Genomic DNA, 18,782 nt, shown 5'->3' on the forward strand with positions numbered 1-18,782 from the left:
TCAAAGTCTGTCCAGCTTGCGTAATGAAGCTGATTTTCCATTCCTCACTCTAGTTAACCAACTACCTTGCCACATAAGAAACAGGAACACCGTTTTGATTAATACATAACAGATGAACTAAACCTGGCTGCGACTATTCACTGGAAGCTATTGATTTGCTGAACGCCATTCAATCAGGCGGTACAATGTCAACCATCCTTTCTGAAAGACTTTCATATGGCCTTGCTGAAAAGCTAGCATTCAGCCCTTTACAAAAGGGTTCAGCCAGAGTTGATTTGAGGCGGTCGCCATCTTTGAGTGACTAACTTCACGGGGGGCAAAAGAAGTTTGGCTGAGAAACTTTGGCAAGAATAAAAAGCGAGCAGGATAAAAAGGGTGCAGGAAAATCAAGGATACCTGCTTAACTGATCACCAAAGACTTTATCTGGATTACTAAACAGAAGGATGAAATGGGCTTTAAGGAGGAGTGCTGAGAAGGTGTGGTGGTAGTGATGGAAGATAGGGGGGGTGAGGAAGAGAAGAAGAGGATGCTGTATTGGAATGAACAGAGTAGAATGATGGAAGGGCAATGAGAGAGAGAGAACATGAAGAAGGGCATCTTCAAGCCTCAGTGCCTTTTCTCATTTAGAAAGTCTGCGCGTGTGTGTGTGTGTGTGTGTGTGTGTGTGTGTGTGTGTGTGTGTGTGTGTGTGTGTGTGTGTGTGTGTGTGTGTGGTACAGGTATTACAAATGTTGTGGGGATCTAAACCTGTTTACACATTCACATTATGGGGACTTGTCTTTCTTATGGGGACAGAAAAGCAAGTCCCTGTGTGTTTGTGTCATCAGGGCTCAACCAAGAGGCTGTTTCCACTTGTTGCGATCGCAGGTATTTTTTATCGTCTGATGAAACAAGAATCAAAAGCAGTAATGACTCGTTCACACTACAAAAATTTGAGCCCCATCCAAGATTGGAGCCAAATTGGGCTTCAATCCTGCAAATCGGAAAATGCTGTGTGAACTCTTCAAAGACGCGATTTGAGAAATCTAATCTCCTCCTCCTCCAAATAGATTTCTAGCAGACTGAGTATGCGGACTAATCATGCGACAACTACAGTCATTCAGATAGCAGGACGACGGCGTAATCGGGGGGTTATCCTGGTGAATGATCACGTAGTGTGACCCCCACCACCTGTCGCCAGACAGTCATGAAGTGTGAACTGCACAGTGATTCTGACGACTTTGAAAGTCACATAGTCTGGCCTTGGCATAACTGACAGGTCTGGTTGTTCCTCGTCAGCCTTATCACATAATAATCAAATGAGCCACACATTGCAGCCTTTGAAACTGACACATTCATGCCCATCGCTGTGTCTGATGTAAGGAGGCGGAGAGGTGGAGAGCCAGAAAAGTCACACGCGAATAGATTGAGTGTAGAAAAGAGACGTGTGGGACGTAATCAGGTCATGTGGCAACGCCCATGATGGCAGCCTCATAATGTCACGTCTGTATGATCAGATCTTAAATATGTAATTGAAATGACCACCAGCGGCTGATACATCACTGCACTTTCACAAAAATCTACGGAGCTAAAAAAAAGAAAGAAATAATACTAGGAATTAGGGTTTTCACCATACAAAACAATACTCGATGCCACAGTAAAAAAAAAAAAAGAGGTCTTAGGCACACAGGATTATTAATTTACATCTACACTGCAGACCTAAGGATGGTCTCTCTTGTGCACTCCTACTTCTTTAATCCAACCTTACATGACCCCAGAATTTATGTGGCTTCAAGTGACAATGGAGTCTATCAACCAGCAATCTCTCCAGCACCTGTCGTGACAACAAAGCTTTGGGAAATAAAGAGGCAATGGGTGGTGAGAGAGAGAGAGGGACTCCATCAGTATCTTGTAATGAGCCCTCATTTTGAGGTTTTCAATGTGCACAGTTATTCTGAGTGATTTAATTGTGGGAAAATCATTTTCTGCCACCCGATTGCCTCCTGACATGCTGTGCGTGGCGTGTGTCTTTAATGAACAGCTCTCGCGCGTTACTGTGAAAGATAACTAGTAGCCGATCACACACCCAGGAAATAAAAGGAGGCGCTGAGGTATGAAGGGTAGGAATGTATGATGCCACGGGAGGAAGAAGAGACTAAAGAAAGAGAACAGAATCATAGGGGGGGAGGGGGATGGGACTGCAAAGAGCATCAAGTTCTGTCAACAGATCAGCACATAATCCAGATTAACAGTCGTTTTAGAGGCTTGTTAACTGTCGGAGTCAAGTGCAACAGGGAAGAGTCTCCACTACCTGATCGCATCAAGGAGCAGGAAACAGTAACTAAGAGAATCAAATTCTGCTTCAGAGGCAAACACTGCACAGCTTCTTTATCTGTGCTATATCAAGGTCCTGTGCGTGCGTGCGTGCGTGCGTGCGTCTACAGGCTGCCTCCAAGGTGTTCTGTCACAAAGTGGCATCCCAGACAATGCCAAATACTGAATTGTATAATGACCGAGCTGTCAGCACAACAATGCTACAAAAATACACGCCCTCGAGCTCGCACCCTGCTTACTGTTCTTACTGGTTGTCATGGTAAATGTGTTGACGTGTGTGTGTGTGTGTGTGTGTGTGTGTGTGTGTGTGTGTGTGTGTGTGTGTGTGGTGTGTGTGTGTGTGTGTTCCGGAGTCACGTTTGTAGCAATGCCCCATATTAAAATGTAAAAGCTGACATTTTTATTTCCCTTACTGCTGCAGACAGTTCAATCAAATTCTGATTTTTTTTTCTTTCTTGGGTGGGGGTGGGGGCGGGTGCACAAAAGGCTCACACAGACATGGTAACACTCACAAAATAGTCTTTCAGAGCTAAACAGCAAGAATTAAACAGACAGCTGCAATATTTTAGGGGTTATGTGCAACAGGAGGAACAACGGGGGGGGGGGGGCACACACATGGTTCTTAAATCTTAAGTTCAACTCAGTTGGGGGCTGAAAACTTCCCACGCGCAACCAGAGAAAAATGTAGACGCTGCCACAGACAGACCGACACAAAACACATCAATAGCATGTGCACAGACAAGACAGTAATGCATTGAGTGCATATTTTACCACATCCTGAGGCCTGTGATGAGATATAATCAGTCACAGACAGCTCCGTTCACTTCAGCCCCAACCCCGCTGCCCTGATAATAACCCCTCCCTCTAACCCTGCAGTGGAATGTGAAGTGTTAAGCTGTGCGGAGCTCCAAGGCGTGTCCAAACCTTGTTAAAACAGGCCTCTGCTCATTGGGGATCACAGCCAAGCAGAAATGATGCATAATGCAATACTCCTCTGGCAAGATTTCTCTGTTGCAAGATGGTGATCAGGTTAAACAAAACAAAACTAAAAAACTCACCCGGCTCACAACAAGACAAATGACCAAGCTGAAAGTGAAGATCCACAGCTGTCCACTGTGTTTACAGTCATTCCTTCCATAAAGTTAAATTGTATTTACTTTGAACCTTCATTAAGCTTGGGAGGACCACTGAGCATGGATTTCCTTAACCTGCAATATCATTTCATTTCAGACATACAAACTTTGTGCAGAACCAAATCTTTTATTCCCAAAAGTGACTGGGGGCTGACTGAAGGTTTTGTGGAAGGAAAAAGAAAACACGACACAGGACAATATGTAAATATAGCAGATTAGGTCAAATTTATAGTTCAAATATTGTAACTCTGCTCAGATTCATTTATTTTCAAGTAAACTGATTCAGGATCGCAAGTTTAGTGGTATAATCATCATAGTATTTGGAAATAATTCCTGGCGTTTGTTGGAGCTTGGCAAACAGGAGCAGCAGATGGTTGCGGAATAGTACCATATTCAGAGGGTGTCAGGTTATTTATTAAACACAAGAAAACTGATGTATGGGTTCCATGTTGCAATCTCCAGCTCATTGGAACTCCACAGAAAACGCCAACATTTGCTGAAAGACAACAGCAGTACTTTATCCTGATGGGAGTATGATCTTCAGCAGGAGCTCGGGGGCAAATATCACACACCTCTGCTGCAAAACTCCCGCATGCACAAACCCAGTTTCTTCACATAAATCCTACCATTAGTCAGCACAAACCCAAAGGGGCAAAGAAGTTGAGCGGTTTATAGGACGCATTGCATCAAGAGGTAACATGCAAACAGCCCCTGCTGGGATGTGGGCCGAGAGAAAAGGAGACAGCAAAAGCAGAGGGGCAAAAAAGAGGAAGAGACAAGCAAGTGAGAGGGCAGAGAGGAAAGACGTTGCCTTTCTTCCTGCTGTGTCTTGTTTCCGTCAATCCCTCTGATTTACCAGATTGAAAATCCTTGAAAATGTACAGTGCTTGCAGCATTACTAAGCAATACTAAAGAGAGTGAAAGAGGGGGAAGATGGGAAAGTAGGTAGCCCCCACATGAGAAGACTTCTTCTGCTGGGAAATGTGCTCATTTGCTCTCAGATGACAGAACTGATTTCCCCTCTTCTATACGTCCAGTGAATATGAACATACAGTCAGTCACTGCAAAGCTTTGTTATGTTATTGTTCTGTCTTAATGAGTGTCACTTAGCAACCACAACTATGCACCAAGAGGCGGGGATCGGCGCCCCATTTACTCTCACACAAATCCATAATGCACAAATGTCATGATATGTGGTCATCAGTGGTATGCAGGATGACTTCTGGAGTATCATCTACAGCTTCATTTTAGGATGACAGTAAAGCCAATGTTGCACAATGACCACGGAGACAGAAAAGACGGATACACAGACCCTGCTCACTGCAGGGAACAGATTGCATACGATCGTCTTTGGTGTATAATCTTAACTTCATCGAGGATTTAATATTAAACAGATAGACCGATTCTTCAGGACTTCTTCAGGAGCTTTTTGTGTCTACTTCTTTGGATTATATACAAGTGTGTGTGTGTGTGTGTGTGTGTGTGTGTGTGTGTGTGTATTTAAGAGTGTCTGTATGTAGGGGGAGGGAGGTGTGCAATGCCACATATATCGAGTGCGAGGTCAGGTTTGCAGTTGCCATGCCTACAACATGCATGCGCAAACAGAGAGGCTACAGAAACACACTGCACGAGGCCACGCAGCCTTGACTTTCCCCATTTCCTGACTCGCCAGCCCCGCAGCCATCTACGGTAGCCCAAAGGTCAAAAAGCTCATCATTAAATCCCGGCCTACACACTCTCTCTCTCTTTCTCTCTCTCTCTCCCTCCACACTGGTAAATATTTAATCAGTCCTGGAAACACTCAACACCAAGGGTGCGCTGAGCCCTCCTACTGATTAACACACACATGAGCAGAAAGGCGAGGATGCGCTGCTCGTGCAAGCCCGTGGTTAGCGATTCTGAGGATAAAGGGAGCTCAGCCAGAGATGTGTCGGATCACACTTCACAGAGAGCCGCGGGCGTGTGATCATTTGATTCACAAAAAAAATCCTTCCCAAGAGAGCCAAAGTGTGCGTCTGAAGTGCTAAGTTATTTTGCCACTTCCTCCTTTTTTTGGCAACCTGCACGCTGTGTCTCTCTTCAAATCACAAAGAACCTAAACTGTGTGACTATGTCGCGTCTGCACAATCGACCCAATTGGAGGGAGAACTATATACGCCAGGGCGGCCTCCTGTTTTCTCTCCTCTCTGTACTTTGCTTCTGCAGTCTGCAATTTGCTCCTCCCTCCCCTCCCTCTCCACTCTTGACAGGTCCCTTGCACCCGCCTTCGCTCCGCTGTGCCCTCGTGTCACTTCGCTCAGCACATAGCCACAGTGAAAAGCCATTATGTACATTAGGGACTACAAAAAAAATAAGTCACCGACACCAATGGAAAAGGCATTACGTCTTTCTGCTGCCTGCCCTCCAGCTCAGTAGGCGGGAGGTCATACTGGAGTCACGCCAACCGTAATGAAAACACGCACGCACGCACGCACGCAGGCACGCACGCACGGCCACACTTTACTGACAAACAATAAAGTGTTTTGAGTAGGAAACGATAACCTTGTGTATTTGAGAAAATAATTTGCTTTTCTTTTTCTTCTGTGACAGTCAGTGAAATATCTTTGGGTTTCTGGAATGTTGGCTGTCAAAGAAAATGTTTCAGGCATTTGTTTTGTTGAATTATTTGATAATGAAAGAATTCACTTACATAAAAAGTTAAACTAAAATCCCCTTGTGTAGACTCTATCTATCCATCTACCGAGCATATGTACAGTTTCTTCCAAAGTGGTTAAATGCTTATTTCTCAGGGCCCAAGGGCATGACTTCAAATTGCTTGTTTTGTCCAACAAGCAGAGAAAAACCAATAGAATTGTATTAATTTTTTTTATTTGAATGTCATTCTCTCTTTTACACTGCATGGAGACAATGGGACCTTGAAAAACCATTTAGGGAAAAGGAGGATCAAAATGGTTGACTTTCACGGGGGCTTGATTAGTCGTACCAATTGACAGAAACAAATCAACATAATAATTATGATGATCAATCGAGGTAAGTTTATCAAGCAAAAAAGAAATTATCTAGAGAATTTCCTCTTGGTGTTGGGCGGACAAACCTGACAGATGCCATTTTCCATTACCAATCGATGATAGTCATCACAACGTTGAGCCCAGCATTGCCTCGACCACCTGGTTGGGATCAACTGTACAACATTATCAAATGTGGTCACTCGAGACTTATATATGAATGGTGCAATTTACTTGCAGCCCTCGTCGGCACCAGATAACTACCTCGCTTCTTTCTGTTTTTATGAATCCCGCTTCCTGAAACAGACGACCCCCCCCCAAAAAAGGCTTTAAAATAAAAAGACCATAAAACCCTGCGACGAGCCGAGCCTCAACCGCTGCGGTCACCTTTACTATCAGGTTAATGGCTCAGAAAAAAAGCATGGGACGGACAAAGGCAGCACTACTGGCTGAGTAATATGCAGTTGCGTTTTTATTAAATTTTACACCATATGAGGAGTCGGGGGGCGAAATGTCAGGAGACAGTGGACGGATCAATCGTGCTGTGGATGTTTTCTCCGGGGACAGAGGACTGAGTTAACCTCACCAACCCTCACACACCGAGGACTATACCGTCACCTTTTTTAAACCTATTTCAGGTTTTAACATTCAGCCAGCAAAGGCACGTACTCTCTCCCTCCCTTGGTCTCTCAATTGTTACCTTTATGCCCTCCCCCGCACTCACCCTCCGCTCCTCCCATTAGGTCTGCTGGAGCCAGGTAACTCCCATGGCTGGAGTAGATAACAGCAGCCATTATCAGATTCCCAGCATATAAACGGCAGCTCGGCATCGATCATTGCCCTGCCTGCATGGTGCCAGAGCAGCCCGGGGACAAAGTCTCACCCCTGTGCACGACAACAACCCGGATCTAAAAGTGAGATGTATATATTTGAAAAGGGTGTTTAAATTCTGCTCACTTATTCTCAACACAATGCCACATCCAGATCCATTATCCATTTTTAAAATGTTCATATTATTAATAAACACTGTCCATCCGTCTCTTTTGCGAAACATGACTCCTGTAGACTCCCAGACACACGGTCTGTTTGAAGGACATCCGATTTAACAAGATTACATAAATGATCAGATTACTGATAAATACTCCACAATCAATTAGCACAGCGTGTAATGTACATAATCACAACACTGCGCAGGCCTGAGCCATGATTGAATATTATCGAGCACAGTGATGGTGATGTGATTAGGGATGGACCAATCCGGTGCAGGAAGGATTGACATCACTGCCGATACTGACCCGGTTATATGGATCAGGTGTCCGCCATGATGTGAGCAATCCAGTTTCCTAGTGCCACTGTAAAACTTGGTGATTATCATCTGTCACAAACGTTGGCTACCTTTGTTTTTAGTGCCCCTGCAATCTCTGACCTCATGTTGTCTTAAACAAAAATGACTCCAAACTGGTTAAGGAATCAAAATCATTATAAAGAGGAAAAAATTGTCATGCAGAGCAAATTGCAATGATTGTTCGGTTTTGATTATTTCATGTGTGATTTTGCACTCACTTGCCACATCCTGTATACATTGATATTGGAAAATATTGTGATAATGAAGTCCACCTCTGATTTTTCTAATATTATTCAAATCTGTTTAAAAGCCTGTGGTCCTTTTTTTATTTGGCCATCAAACACTAGTGGCGACCCCCTGTGTGCTGCATCCTTTTACTGAAATCCCTCTTCTTTCTTTCCTTTTTTCTTTCCAGCGCACTCAGCTCTCCTCGGTTCATTGTTCTGAACTGGAAGAAAAGACGACAGGCTCTTCGGAGCTCTTTCCCTCTTGAGAGCGAGGACAGAAAAAAAAAAAAGGAGGCTAAGCAAGAAAGAACAGTTCCTTGTCTTCAGCTACATGACTAGAGCGTAATAGTCTACGGGAGGAAACAGGATCACGTTTCACGTATGCACAATAAAGCATAGAGGCCAGCCAGGAGGCAGAAAAAGGGCTGAGTCAATGATTCTCGGGGAGCGTGTGTTTCTGTATGTACAGCACGTTTGTGTGTTTTTGTCTCTGTGTGAGGTGTTAACATCCTAGCAGGATAGATGAGCACATGCAGCGTGCGTAACACTACGCCCCTATGATATTGACCCAGACACATCGCAGGACACAGAAGCCCGCACCGCTGCCTGATCGGCCTCACCAGACAGTGTTCAACGCATTAAACTCCGGCCAGCTAATGGCCTCCGAGGGCCGCCAATGCAATTGCTAATGGAACAAATCAATGCACGGTAACACATTTGCGAGCATGGACGCGGGGGAGCGCGGCGGCTTTTCGTGCCCTACCCCAAGTAGAGATGGGAACGGCTCAGATTGACGACTGACACAGGAATTTGTCCGGGAGAATACTGTTCTCTTCCCTGTGTTGGTCACGCAATGGGTGACGCAGTTCCTTTGAGTCGTCAGTTTTTTCTATAGTCATCACACTGTGCAATCAGTTTTAAAATCATAATGACAAGTTTAGGCCAAAAACATGTCTATTTCCGCTTTATGCTACATGGATATGAATTGGTCACCTTTGTGTATGCACAGTATGTATGTATGTATGTAGGTGTGTGTATGCTTTTGCATTTGTGTATCTGTGTTCCAGAGAAGCAAAGTACCTTGACAGCAGGTGTGACTCCGTCCTCAGTGGTGCTCTGCCCATTCTGTCAAGAAAGCACGAGAGAACCAGTTAGTATGTGTAACAGTACATTTATCGTATATGTGTATGTGTCTGTGTGTGTGTGTGTGTGTGTGTGAGAGAGAGAAAATTTACTAGAACGAGAGATAGAAAGAGAGACGGGGAGACAGAGATACAAGATAATATTTGCAAGATTGCGTGGGTGGCAACAGTCCATTGTATCAAGCACTTTTCGCCTCCGCTGGTAAACCTAATAATCTAAGGCTGACACACAAATGCACATCCTTCATCCGTTCCCCACTAGGTGAGTCTTGTTGAAAAGGCTAATCATTGTTATTTGTAAAACAATGGCTTGCCACTGGTGATTCAGAAAAAAAACAACACGATGTTCATGGGGCAGAAGAAGTGGGCGGCTAACACTGAACAACATTACAAGGATTATATTGTATATCTCTTGCACACAGAGCAAAAAAAAGAACAACAAGGAGAGTGATGAAACAGAGAATGAGGTGATTTTGTCATTTTTAACAAGCAGGGGTAATGATGATGTCATGTCAAAATAGGATCACGTGTTGGTATACATGGCTACATATGGGGCAGACAGGTGCTGGAACTAAAACACATCATCAGTAAGACGAGCTGTCGAGTAGAACTCATGACATCCAATAGGATGTTGAATTTTATTTATTCCCACCAAAGCAAGGCCTGCAAGGCCTCTAGCCATACTGGAGGCTGAAAAACATGAATGAATTTAATTAATATTAGATGCACTGTGCAAAGGGAAGTTTTTTGGTTTGTTGTTTTGAATCCATTCATCCATTACCAGTTGTGGTCCAGATCAACTGACTTTCAAATCCTAACATGGGTCAAACTCTGAAAACTCAGGATCCTACATTTTCCATAATGCAACTCAACCTGCAACCGCAACTAGTAAATTAACTAAGTTTAGTCTTGCGCCACTGATGGATGTGACAATAAATCTCTGGTGATAACTGACTCCTTGCACGGATCAAAGAAACACTCCTGGGCGCAGAGTCAAGCAATTTGGCCGAAAATGTGAGAACAACCAAAATAAATCAACTTCCCCCCCTTTTCCGCTTCTAGCTTTGTTTTTCCATTACAGGAGGGCGACCCGAGGCTGTTAACTTCCTTCATGCCCTCTTCCTCCTTCCTCTTCCTTTAGACTACACAAAATAAGACAGGGAGTCAACACAATGACAAGCAGTGGCCCTAACAATCAAACACTAAACCTCAAGGGTACAGAGCGGGTGGAGATCCTGAGGGGGGCAGAGGCAGCAACATCTGAGTTAGTTTACTGGGCTCAAAAAGAATGTCTCCTGAACATAAAGAATGCAGACTGGATCTAATTAACTTTCACTGTGATACCCCACAATACATTCTTGACTCCATTTCAGGTTTGTATTTGTTTGGGCAGCTGGATGTTTTTTCCCTATATGGCATCAGCTGTATATTGGCTGCGTGCTACAACCACTGGGATTTTTACTAGAGTATATATATATATATATATATATATATATATATATATATATACACACACACACACACGCACATGCCGGCAAATTTATTGGCTGAAGTAAGTGGCCTACATATATGATGTTCGATATTTGCTGATATGAAAACCGATACTGAAAATTATATATATATATATATTATAAAGAATATCAGCCGATATTTCAATATTCAAAAACTTTCACTGCCTAAAACCCGGAATGATTAACTTTAACCAAACGTTTTGTATTGTCTGAGCTCCAACGTGACGTGGAATACGAGATGTGGAAGCAATTAAGCAACCAAGGGTGTGTTCCAGCGGTGAGAATTTAAAGAAAGACCCAGAGGAGTTGCGGTGTATTTTGCTGAAATGAACTTGGCAGGCAAATTGAATCTCCCTTTAAGGAACTCAGTATTCTCACTTCCCTCGTTTGCTCCACTTTCTGATTCCCTCCTTTTACTTATCTTCCCTCAGTAAGGGGTATGTGGTGTGGTTTCGTTTAACCCAGGGTGGTGAGGACCAGCAACGGGAATCCAAAGTGAGTGAGTGCAACTGTCGGAGTGTGTGTGTATGTATGTGTGTGTGTGGTCAGCAATGCCTTCCCGTCAACACATTTCTACCTCATTAGTTCTGCATGGCTGATCCAAGTGGCCCATTTCATGGTGCTTTCCCTCCCCTGTACTTCCTCAATGAGCAATGCTTTGTATTCACCGCCGGTAGTTGAGATGAGCACAAACCAGGAAGCGAATGCAGGTGACATGTTCTCAATTTCTGCCGGTCCATAGATGCAGCCCCGACGTTTTTGAGCCAAGAACAGGCCAGCAGCGTTTAGAAAGTTCTGTTTTAGGTGCTCAAAAACTCTGCAGTAGTCTGTGTCATGTTTTAAATGTTGCAAACAGTTTAGCCCATAGCCTGGTTTGAGTCTGGATATGCTCAACGGAACATTTCAAAGGAAGAAAGTTTGTGATCGTGACTGCGTTTGAAACAGATTGCAGTTCACAAGAAGACGTTTACAGGCCACAAGCATGCAGAAAAACCTTCCAATCTATTAAGGAACCAGAGTCCGACGGAAGAACGTTTAATTAGACCGAGTAAACCATCTCAGAGCGATGTTGGTGTGTGCATTTGATAGATAAACCTGTTTGAACAGTGTGATAAGAACAATGCTGCCCTGTAACTAGGCAACTAAAAAAAAACACTTTAACTGTTCTTTGTTGGGGTCTTTGTTGTCATCTCACCTGCCACTGAGTATTGACAACGGATCACATTACTAAGGGCCTCTTTTGGTCAACGCCAGAAAAAGGAAGTAGCTAGTTTTAGTTTTATTTTTTTTTTAGTCTGCCCTCAAAGGTTTCTGCCTGACATCAGCGACAATAAAAGTCTGGCGGGAAGAAATCTGCTCCACTCCCCGTAGGTAGGACCGCAAATTGACAATACGCAGCCTCTGTTTCCAGGAATGATTAACTTTAAACTCCAAAGGAATGAGAACTCACTTTCTCGCAGCACCTTTCAAGCAGAAGGGTTTTGTTATCACATGCCCACCCGGCCCGCCTACACTACCACAACCCTGCTCAGGTGTTCCGCAGGGCACACCCAGATAAAAACTGCAGCCGAGCCTACACGCACGGAGTGAAGCGAAGCGCACTTACATAAGTACAAGCACAAGTACTTGAGTGTACACTGCTGACCGACCACACCTGGCTAACAAACACGGCATGCATTCCTCTCATTACCTCCACTTTCTCCTCTACACATCCCACATTGCGTAATGGAGAAAAAGACTCCACGCCAGTTGTACCAAGTCTCTGTGCCTCTCCAACATCATCTAGGTTTGCTCGGCCCTGCTCTCTAAACCCTGGCTTGTGCAATCCTGCTTGCAAATGCATACACTTTTACTTTGAACTTTGCCCCCTCTTTTGAAACATAAGGAGGGCATATAAAGCACATTACATGACAGTATGGAATGGTTTGAAGCCCCTGCTCAATAGACAAATTTAAATCTAGACTGGGAACAATATTTTTTACCAAACATTGCTTTGACATCACCTCACTTCATCATCTATGTCGTCTAAGGGACAGGAGAAGGCGCTGTTAGAAAGGCTTCTGTGCGAGGGCGATAGTTCAGGTTGAAGAAGTGAAAATGGCAGGTTCACACTAACTGATAAGTTAGTGTGAACCTGAGAGGTGAAAGACTAGCAATGAAAATATTGCATTTTTCAGGATGGTCTGGCCCTATCCCCTCAGAGGCATAAACCCAAAAAATCTAACCAGCATCATTTCATAATTTCACAATCACCTATGTGGATCAATGAAATGAGCCTAAGTAACAAAGTGACACTTGAGTTTAGTTTTGGCAGGGAAGGGATTTTCCCTTTTTTTTTTAAAACGATCAAAAAGGAACGTGGCTCCATGTGGCATATCGGCAGTGAGAGACTGACCGCTAAATACTAGCAGAACTAAGTGTGATTCAGATCTTCAACAGCAGTGACCAATGCAGGAGGTACAGTGCAGTGACTCAACTGGGACTGGATGGGGTTGATTTGTTGGCAGTGGCTTTATCACAAGGGAGTCACTGAGGATTAGTCCAATCACGACAGACGTGGTCTGATGGCGAATAAAAAGGCCTTAATTACATTTTGGGGGGGGAAAGCTCTGTTTGCACATTTATTGAAGGGTGAAGGGGGGGAAAGTAAAACTCTCATCAGTCAGTGTATCATAGCACGTCTAGATGAGGATAGTGTTCCTCCCTTCCATCCTCCAGCTTCCAAATCTGCCTAAAAGTGTGTGTCCCTGTCCGTCCCATCTGTTGATATGACTAGTTAAGACTCTCATTGCTGTGCCTCCGCTTTTGACTCTCCCAACATGTTCGCTGGCATGAGCACCCAGTTTCACTTGCTCTTTATGCTCGATCAATCTGAGACCCGAGCCGACTCCCGCTCTCTGCCATCGGGAACCAGAGTGCGCAGCTGACTGGTAGCTTGGTGACGGAGACAAATGGCACCGGTCCCATCCCGACTGGCAGGGACGGGTGCGATCGAATGAATAACAGATACTTGATTTCGACGGGGCAGATGCTGATACATAAGAAGAAAAGTGATTTGTCCTCCTGATGCACACAGGCTGATATTAACACACATATACTTCGCAGGCTCTGTGCCACCATCTGTTTAGCTCCCCAGCCAACTCACGAGCAGCAGCAGAAAACTGTAAATAGTGGAGTATGCTGAACTAACTAACTATGTCAAGATGACAGCGTTTTTTTTTAAATGACCTGAAGTGCTTCTTTCTGCTCTAAAAACCAACCGCAACAACTGCATCTCTTTCTCTCCATCAATCCAGATTTTCAGCCTCCTTGATGTAAGTAGTGGTGGTACGCTTCTGATTAATCGCATGGCTTGATGAGTTAAGACTCATTAACTTTTCGGCAGTATTCCATTAAATATGGCCTCAAGTTTAATGAGAAAAATCCAGTTTCTGAGAATCACGACAGCCATTTTTCACTCACAATTTTGTTTCGCAAATCCTTCCTGTCAGAGCTATTCATCAGCGCAATCAGACATTGGCAGCGTAATTCAAAAGAGCCTTTTCATACAGCTAGACAGACTGTAAGGGTTATATTAAAGGGAAAACAGTAAGGGACATTTTCTAACCCTCACCCTATTTCTGCTCATAAGAACCATAAGGTTAATGATGCATTTTCACCAAGCAACCAGTCTCCTCGAGAGGCAATTGATGAGTTCATGAATAATGATGCGGCATCATCAGAATAATAGGATCTGGACAACATTGGGGCGGGGGGGGGGCACACAATTCTCTCGCTCTCTCATCCGGTGTTCTGAGGTTTCCTACAAGGAAACACTGTGTCGATAAAGTCATCCTCTACTTGCCCTGTAGTCATTAGACACGTAAATCATAGTTGTCTGATTATAAAACACACAAGCCGAATGACACTGGTGGCAACAAGTGCAGGTGTCATCATGTTTGCACCACAATCTATTCGCACGGATAACAAAAAGGAAGGGGCCCCCGCTGAAGACAGCTCTCCACTGACACTGAAATGAACTGACGAGTGAACAGTGAACTGAATTCGAGGTGGTGCAGCTCTGACAGCTCAGCCTGTTGGCTCATATACTCTAATGACCCCTGCCCCTGTGGGCCCCTGGGGGCCACTTCACAGGTGAGAGCAGTGACAAGACAGTGAAGACGAGTGTGTGTGTGTGTGTGTGTGTGTGTGTGTGTGTGTGTGTGTGTGTGTGTGTGTGTGTGTGTGTGTGTGTCCTTTTATATCACTTTCACCCTCATGAACTGGAGCTGCTCCAGACCAAGAGGGTTAAGTGGAATTCTAACTAATTAAGAGCCATTTGAAAACCAATGATGGGGAATGAATTAACGAATGAATGAATAGTTTGTTCTTTGGGTGAAGACGATCAAAACAGGACAAACTCCGAGTGTATCAACGAGGGGTGTCCTCCGGGGAGATTGACAGCCCCAGTCATCACATTTTGAGAGCTGGCCTGATTCATTTGAAGAACGCCGATCATACACTGTGATTTATTTATGAAGTTGACTCGCTCCCAGCTACAGTGAGTGAGCTGCGAACAAGTCTTAACTAAAACCAGCGGAGTGGGCCCTTGGAACTACACAACTTTAAATTGAGGGGAGGATGTGCTGATTATATATATATATATAATTTTTTTTATCAAATCACGCCTTGTTCCTACGATCTTTTCACCTGCAAGCATCAAGTCAAAGGAAATTCGGCGCTCGTTACCTCCGCGTCGAGCTGCACCAGTTCCATCGTGGGCCATGGCTCCGCGATCTGTGCAAGAGGCATTCTCGCAGGGGTCGTCGGTTTCGCCCCTTCCACGCGGCGGCTCGGAGGAAAGAGCCCGGGTCGCCCGCCGGTTCCCCGTCAAGTGCAGCTCGCTCCAAAGGTCCCGGGCAGCGCGGGCTCCTGGACTCTGCGCTCCGGCGAGACGAGGCGACGCGCACGCAGCCGCCGCGCGCACCGAGCCCGGGGCTTCACAAACAATTGTAATCCCTCTCGGCCGCCGACCCCGGCGTCGCTCGGCCCCTTTTGCGACGGGCAGGATGAGAGCACACCGACACAGCGCCTCCGCTGCGTCCAGCGTTTACGCGCGTCGGCTGCTTTCGGCGTTTGCCGGGGCAAGAGGAAGAGGAGAGCGGTGCCCAGCAGTGGGATCCAAGCGCCCGCGACCTGGGCTGTGCAGGCGTCTAATGTGCCACTGAGATTCTGTGTTGTGTTTGCGGTCGACGTCTTCTTCGCGGCTTCTTCCTCTCCCTGTGCGCTTAGTTGAGATTTCTCCCGGGGCAGAAGGAGAGGGGGTGGTGGTGGTGGTGGTGGTGGTGGGGGGGGGGGGACCTCGCTCCGTCCGCCTGGTGGGGTTGTGCGATGCGCGCAGGGACCTCGCTGTGGCTCCGTAGTAAGAGCAGTCGCCAACTCGAGCTGTCATTGGCCAGGCTCCGACGGGATTTTATCCGGCCCCCCCCCCTTTTTTTTTTTCTTCTTTTTTTTTTCTATCCCTTGTGGTTCCGCCCAGGTGTGATCGTGCCACCGTCTGGCCGGAGAGAGGAACTGCAAATACGTAATGCAGGGCTGCGTAATGCCTGGCGTCAACGGACGGGCCCCTGCTCTGCGCCTCCATCGCGCAGCAGCAGGTGCACCACCAGAGGAGCACACAGACCTCGGCCTTCAAGGGAAAAGGCTGCCAGTCACCTATGGCAGCCAAAGAGCACGGAGGGAATATACGGCTGTGTAACATCTCCTGGTGTGAGATTGATCCCAAGAGGTGCAGGATGTCTCCTGGAGTCTGAAGTGGCTTTGCTTTTCCCAAACTTCTATATATATATATATATATTTATATATTTATTTATTTTTAAATTTACCACATCACCCCTTCCTCTCTAGGCCTAAAACAACACGCACTGTTGCACAAAGAAATCCCATAAAAGACAATACAATGATTTTAAAGAATAGAATAAACTAGACGTTGGGGTCGTGACCAGGGCGGTTTGATTTCGTCCGGACATTACGCCGTCGCTGCAGTCTTTTCATTGACTACTTTTACTGATCTTCAGCAATATAAATATATAAATAAATAAACCTCCACCCTCCACTTCTCTGCTTCATTCACTGCCGAGTGGATTTTGCTGTTGGCCAGCCTTGGTTACTATTGGCAACTGGAGTGCATCAAACGATCTCGCCGTGGATGGTTCAGATCCATTCTTTCTTTTAAAAATTCAAATTAGGGTGAAGGAGGCATGGCATTTCATAGAGGGAATTTTTTTTTTTTTTACAATTAACTGGAATGGAAAGTGGAACTCATGATTTGGTGCTTGTGTTTTTGAATGAGTGCTGCTTCTGGCTGCCACACTAGTAAAGCCTCTTTATCACACTAACCTGCCAATGCAAACGGAGCTTTGTTGCAGGTCAAACACAGATATAATCTGTGGAGGAAAAAACACACAACTCCCATCTTGTGCAATTGCTTATCGTGTTCTTGGCTTTTGGACTCTGTATCCAAGCTGTTACTACACAACACCTTGTCTGCTCACTCCAGACGAAAGTGTCTGATTCATTCACGTCTGAAGGCTTTACTGCTGTTTCAACACATTCATGTATTTTTTGTAACATATGACTTATATTCATGTTTTTTTCTCACTGGCACCTTCTCCTCCACATTTCAGAAGGACTGTGAAAGTCAATGGAGGCTTTCCCTTCAAAGCGTCGATGTGCAGCTGATTTATCTCCCCTCACAAATCCATACCACCCCACTGAAAAGGGTGGTTGGAAGGTGAGATTGTGCCACCTAAGGGGAGGGTTATCCATCATGCTCTCATTGCGGTTATCATATTCAAAGTCACTGTCCATCCCAAAGCTCACATTAACCCATCGATTTGTTTCTATGATGGATAAGCAGCTGCGGAAGGGAACACTCATGGCACCTCCTAATTCTCTGTTGGTGTTTGTTATTTAGTGAAGGCATGCAACAGAACACTGGTCCTCTCCTCTTCTCTTCTCTTCTCTTCTCTCATCTTTTGTCCTTGTCCATTATGTACAGGTCAGCTCCTCTTTCCCTCCAAGGATACCAGTGGATTGATGCTGGACATTTCTCATTGTTAATGCCTCCTCCTGTGCCGCATGATCAACTACAGCCTTTGATGAAAGTTTGATCCTGTGGCAAAAGTAAAAGGGTTCAAAAGAGAAAATGTATAGGTATGAATTAAAAAAGATTTTTTTAAAAGATGATCCGGAGGAATGAAAAGTTGTGTCAAAAGGCCTGGAAATCAATACAACTGTAAAAATGAGGGCCACTCGCGGATGGAAGGAAACGTCCCAATTTTAAAAACAGACAAACAGCCATTATATTGATTGACATTTTTCAAAGAAGTACAGTAATGTGCATTGCTACTGTGTCTGCAGGGAATCTCCTTCTTCTATTCCTGGTGCTCCAGTGACAACACAGATGACAGAGATGACTCAGAGGTGTCTCCCATCCATCGACAGAGACTCCAGGGAAACCCCACCCCCCACCTTGGACTAGAAATGAAGCATCATGGGAAAGATGACTCAGTCCAGCAGCTTGACATGCACAATGCGAGAGACTCCACCCTGACCTGTTGGGTGTAGTGATGCAGAAATGCAGTGTGTTTGACGAGGAGCTGTCAAACGCACGCCCTTTAGCTGAGCGGTGACAGAATAGATTTGACCGGATTTAGTCCCCAGACGACAGCCTGCAAATTAGATAAATGGATGCAAAGATGGCACTGTTGTTTAACCTCATTTGCAGTTGGAGCTGAAACCACAGAGGAGGAGGAGACGGAGAGTGATGTCAAGTATGCAGAAGAAGAAAACATGAGTATAACATCATAGTTCTCTCCTCTTTAAAAACACAGCATTAAAAAAAATGAGATTATTTTGTGAAATAGCAATTTGTATTTCTTTTCCCTGATTTATTTCTTCTTTTATATGACTCCCTTCAGGCGTAGTCACACTGGCATACACAGACGTGTGTATATTCTATGTTCATCTATGCCGGATGTTCCTTTATTTCTGTTCTGTGACTGTTGTGCTTGCTGTCTGTAGGCGATTTCTTTAATTTCTGCTCCTGGGTTTTCCCCCCACTA

General features: G+C 45.0%; 1 protein-coding gene and 1 long non-coding RNA gene across 3 annotated transcripts in view; one reads left to right on the forward strand and one right to left on the reverse strand.

Moving 5' to 3' along the window:
• The window catches only part of rps6ka1 (ribosomal protein S6 kinase a, polypeptide 1), a 36,185-nt gene extending 20,195 nt beyond the window's left edge, over positions 1-15,990 (reverse strand). The window contains exons 1-2 of one of the 2 annotated variants that reach the window (XM_035609522.2): positions 15,406-15,990; positions 9,105-9,149 (exon numbers count right to left, since the gene is read on the reverse strand). In XM_035609522.2, the coding sequence (XP_035465415.1) occupies positions 9,105-9,149; positions 15,406-15,468 (108 nt within the window). In that variant the 5' untranslated portion in view covers positions 15,469-15,990. The remainder of the gene's footprint in view (positions 1-9,104; positions 9,150-15,405) is intronic. The other variant, XM_035609523.2, reaches the window with a different exon arrangement.
• A 1,349-nt stretch (positions 15,991-17,339) lies between these two features.
• LOC124849366 lies at positions 17,340-18,724 on the forward strand. Its single transcript, XR_007029764.1, has 3 exons — positions 17,340-17,449; positions 17,717-17,871; positions 18,079-18,724. It is a non-coding gene; the product is annotated as an uncharacterized LOC124849366 (long non-coding RNA).
• The last annotated feature ends 58 nt before the right edge of the window (positions 18,725-18,782 follow it).

The sequence above is a fragment of the Scophthalmus maximus genome, chromosome 15 (assembly GCF_022379125.1).
Source record: "Scophthalmus maximus strain ysfricsl-2021 chromosome 15, ASM2237912v1, whole genome shotgun sequence".
Classification (NCBI taxonomy): domain Eukaryota; kingdom Metazoa; phylum Chordata; class Actinopteri; order Pleuronectiformes; family Scophthalmidae; genus Scophthalmus; species Scophthalmus maximus.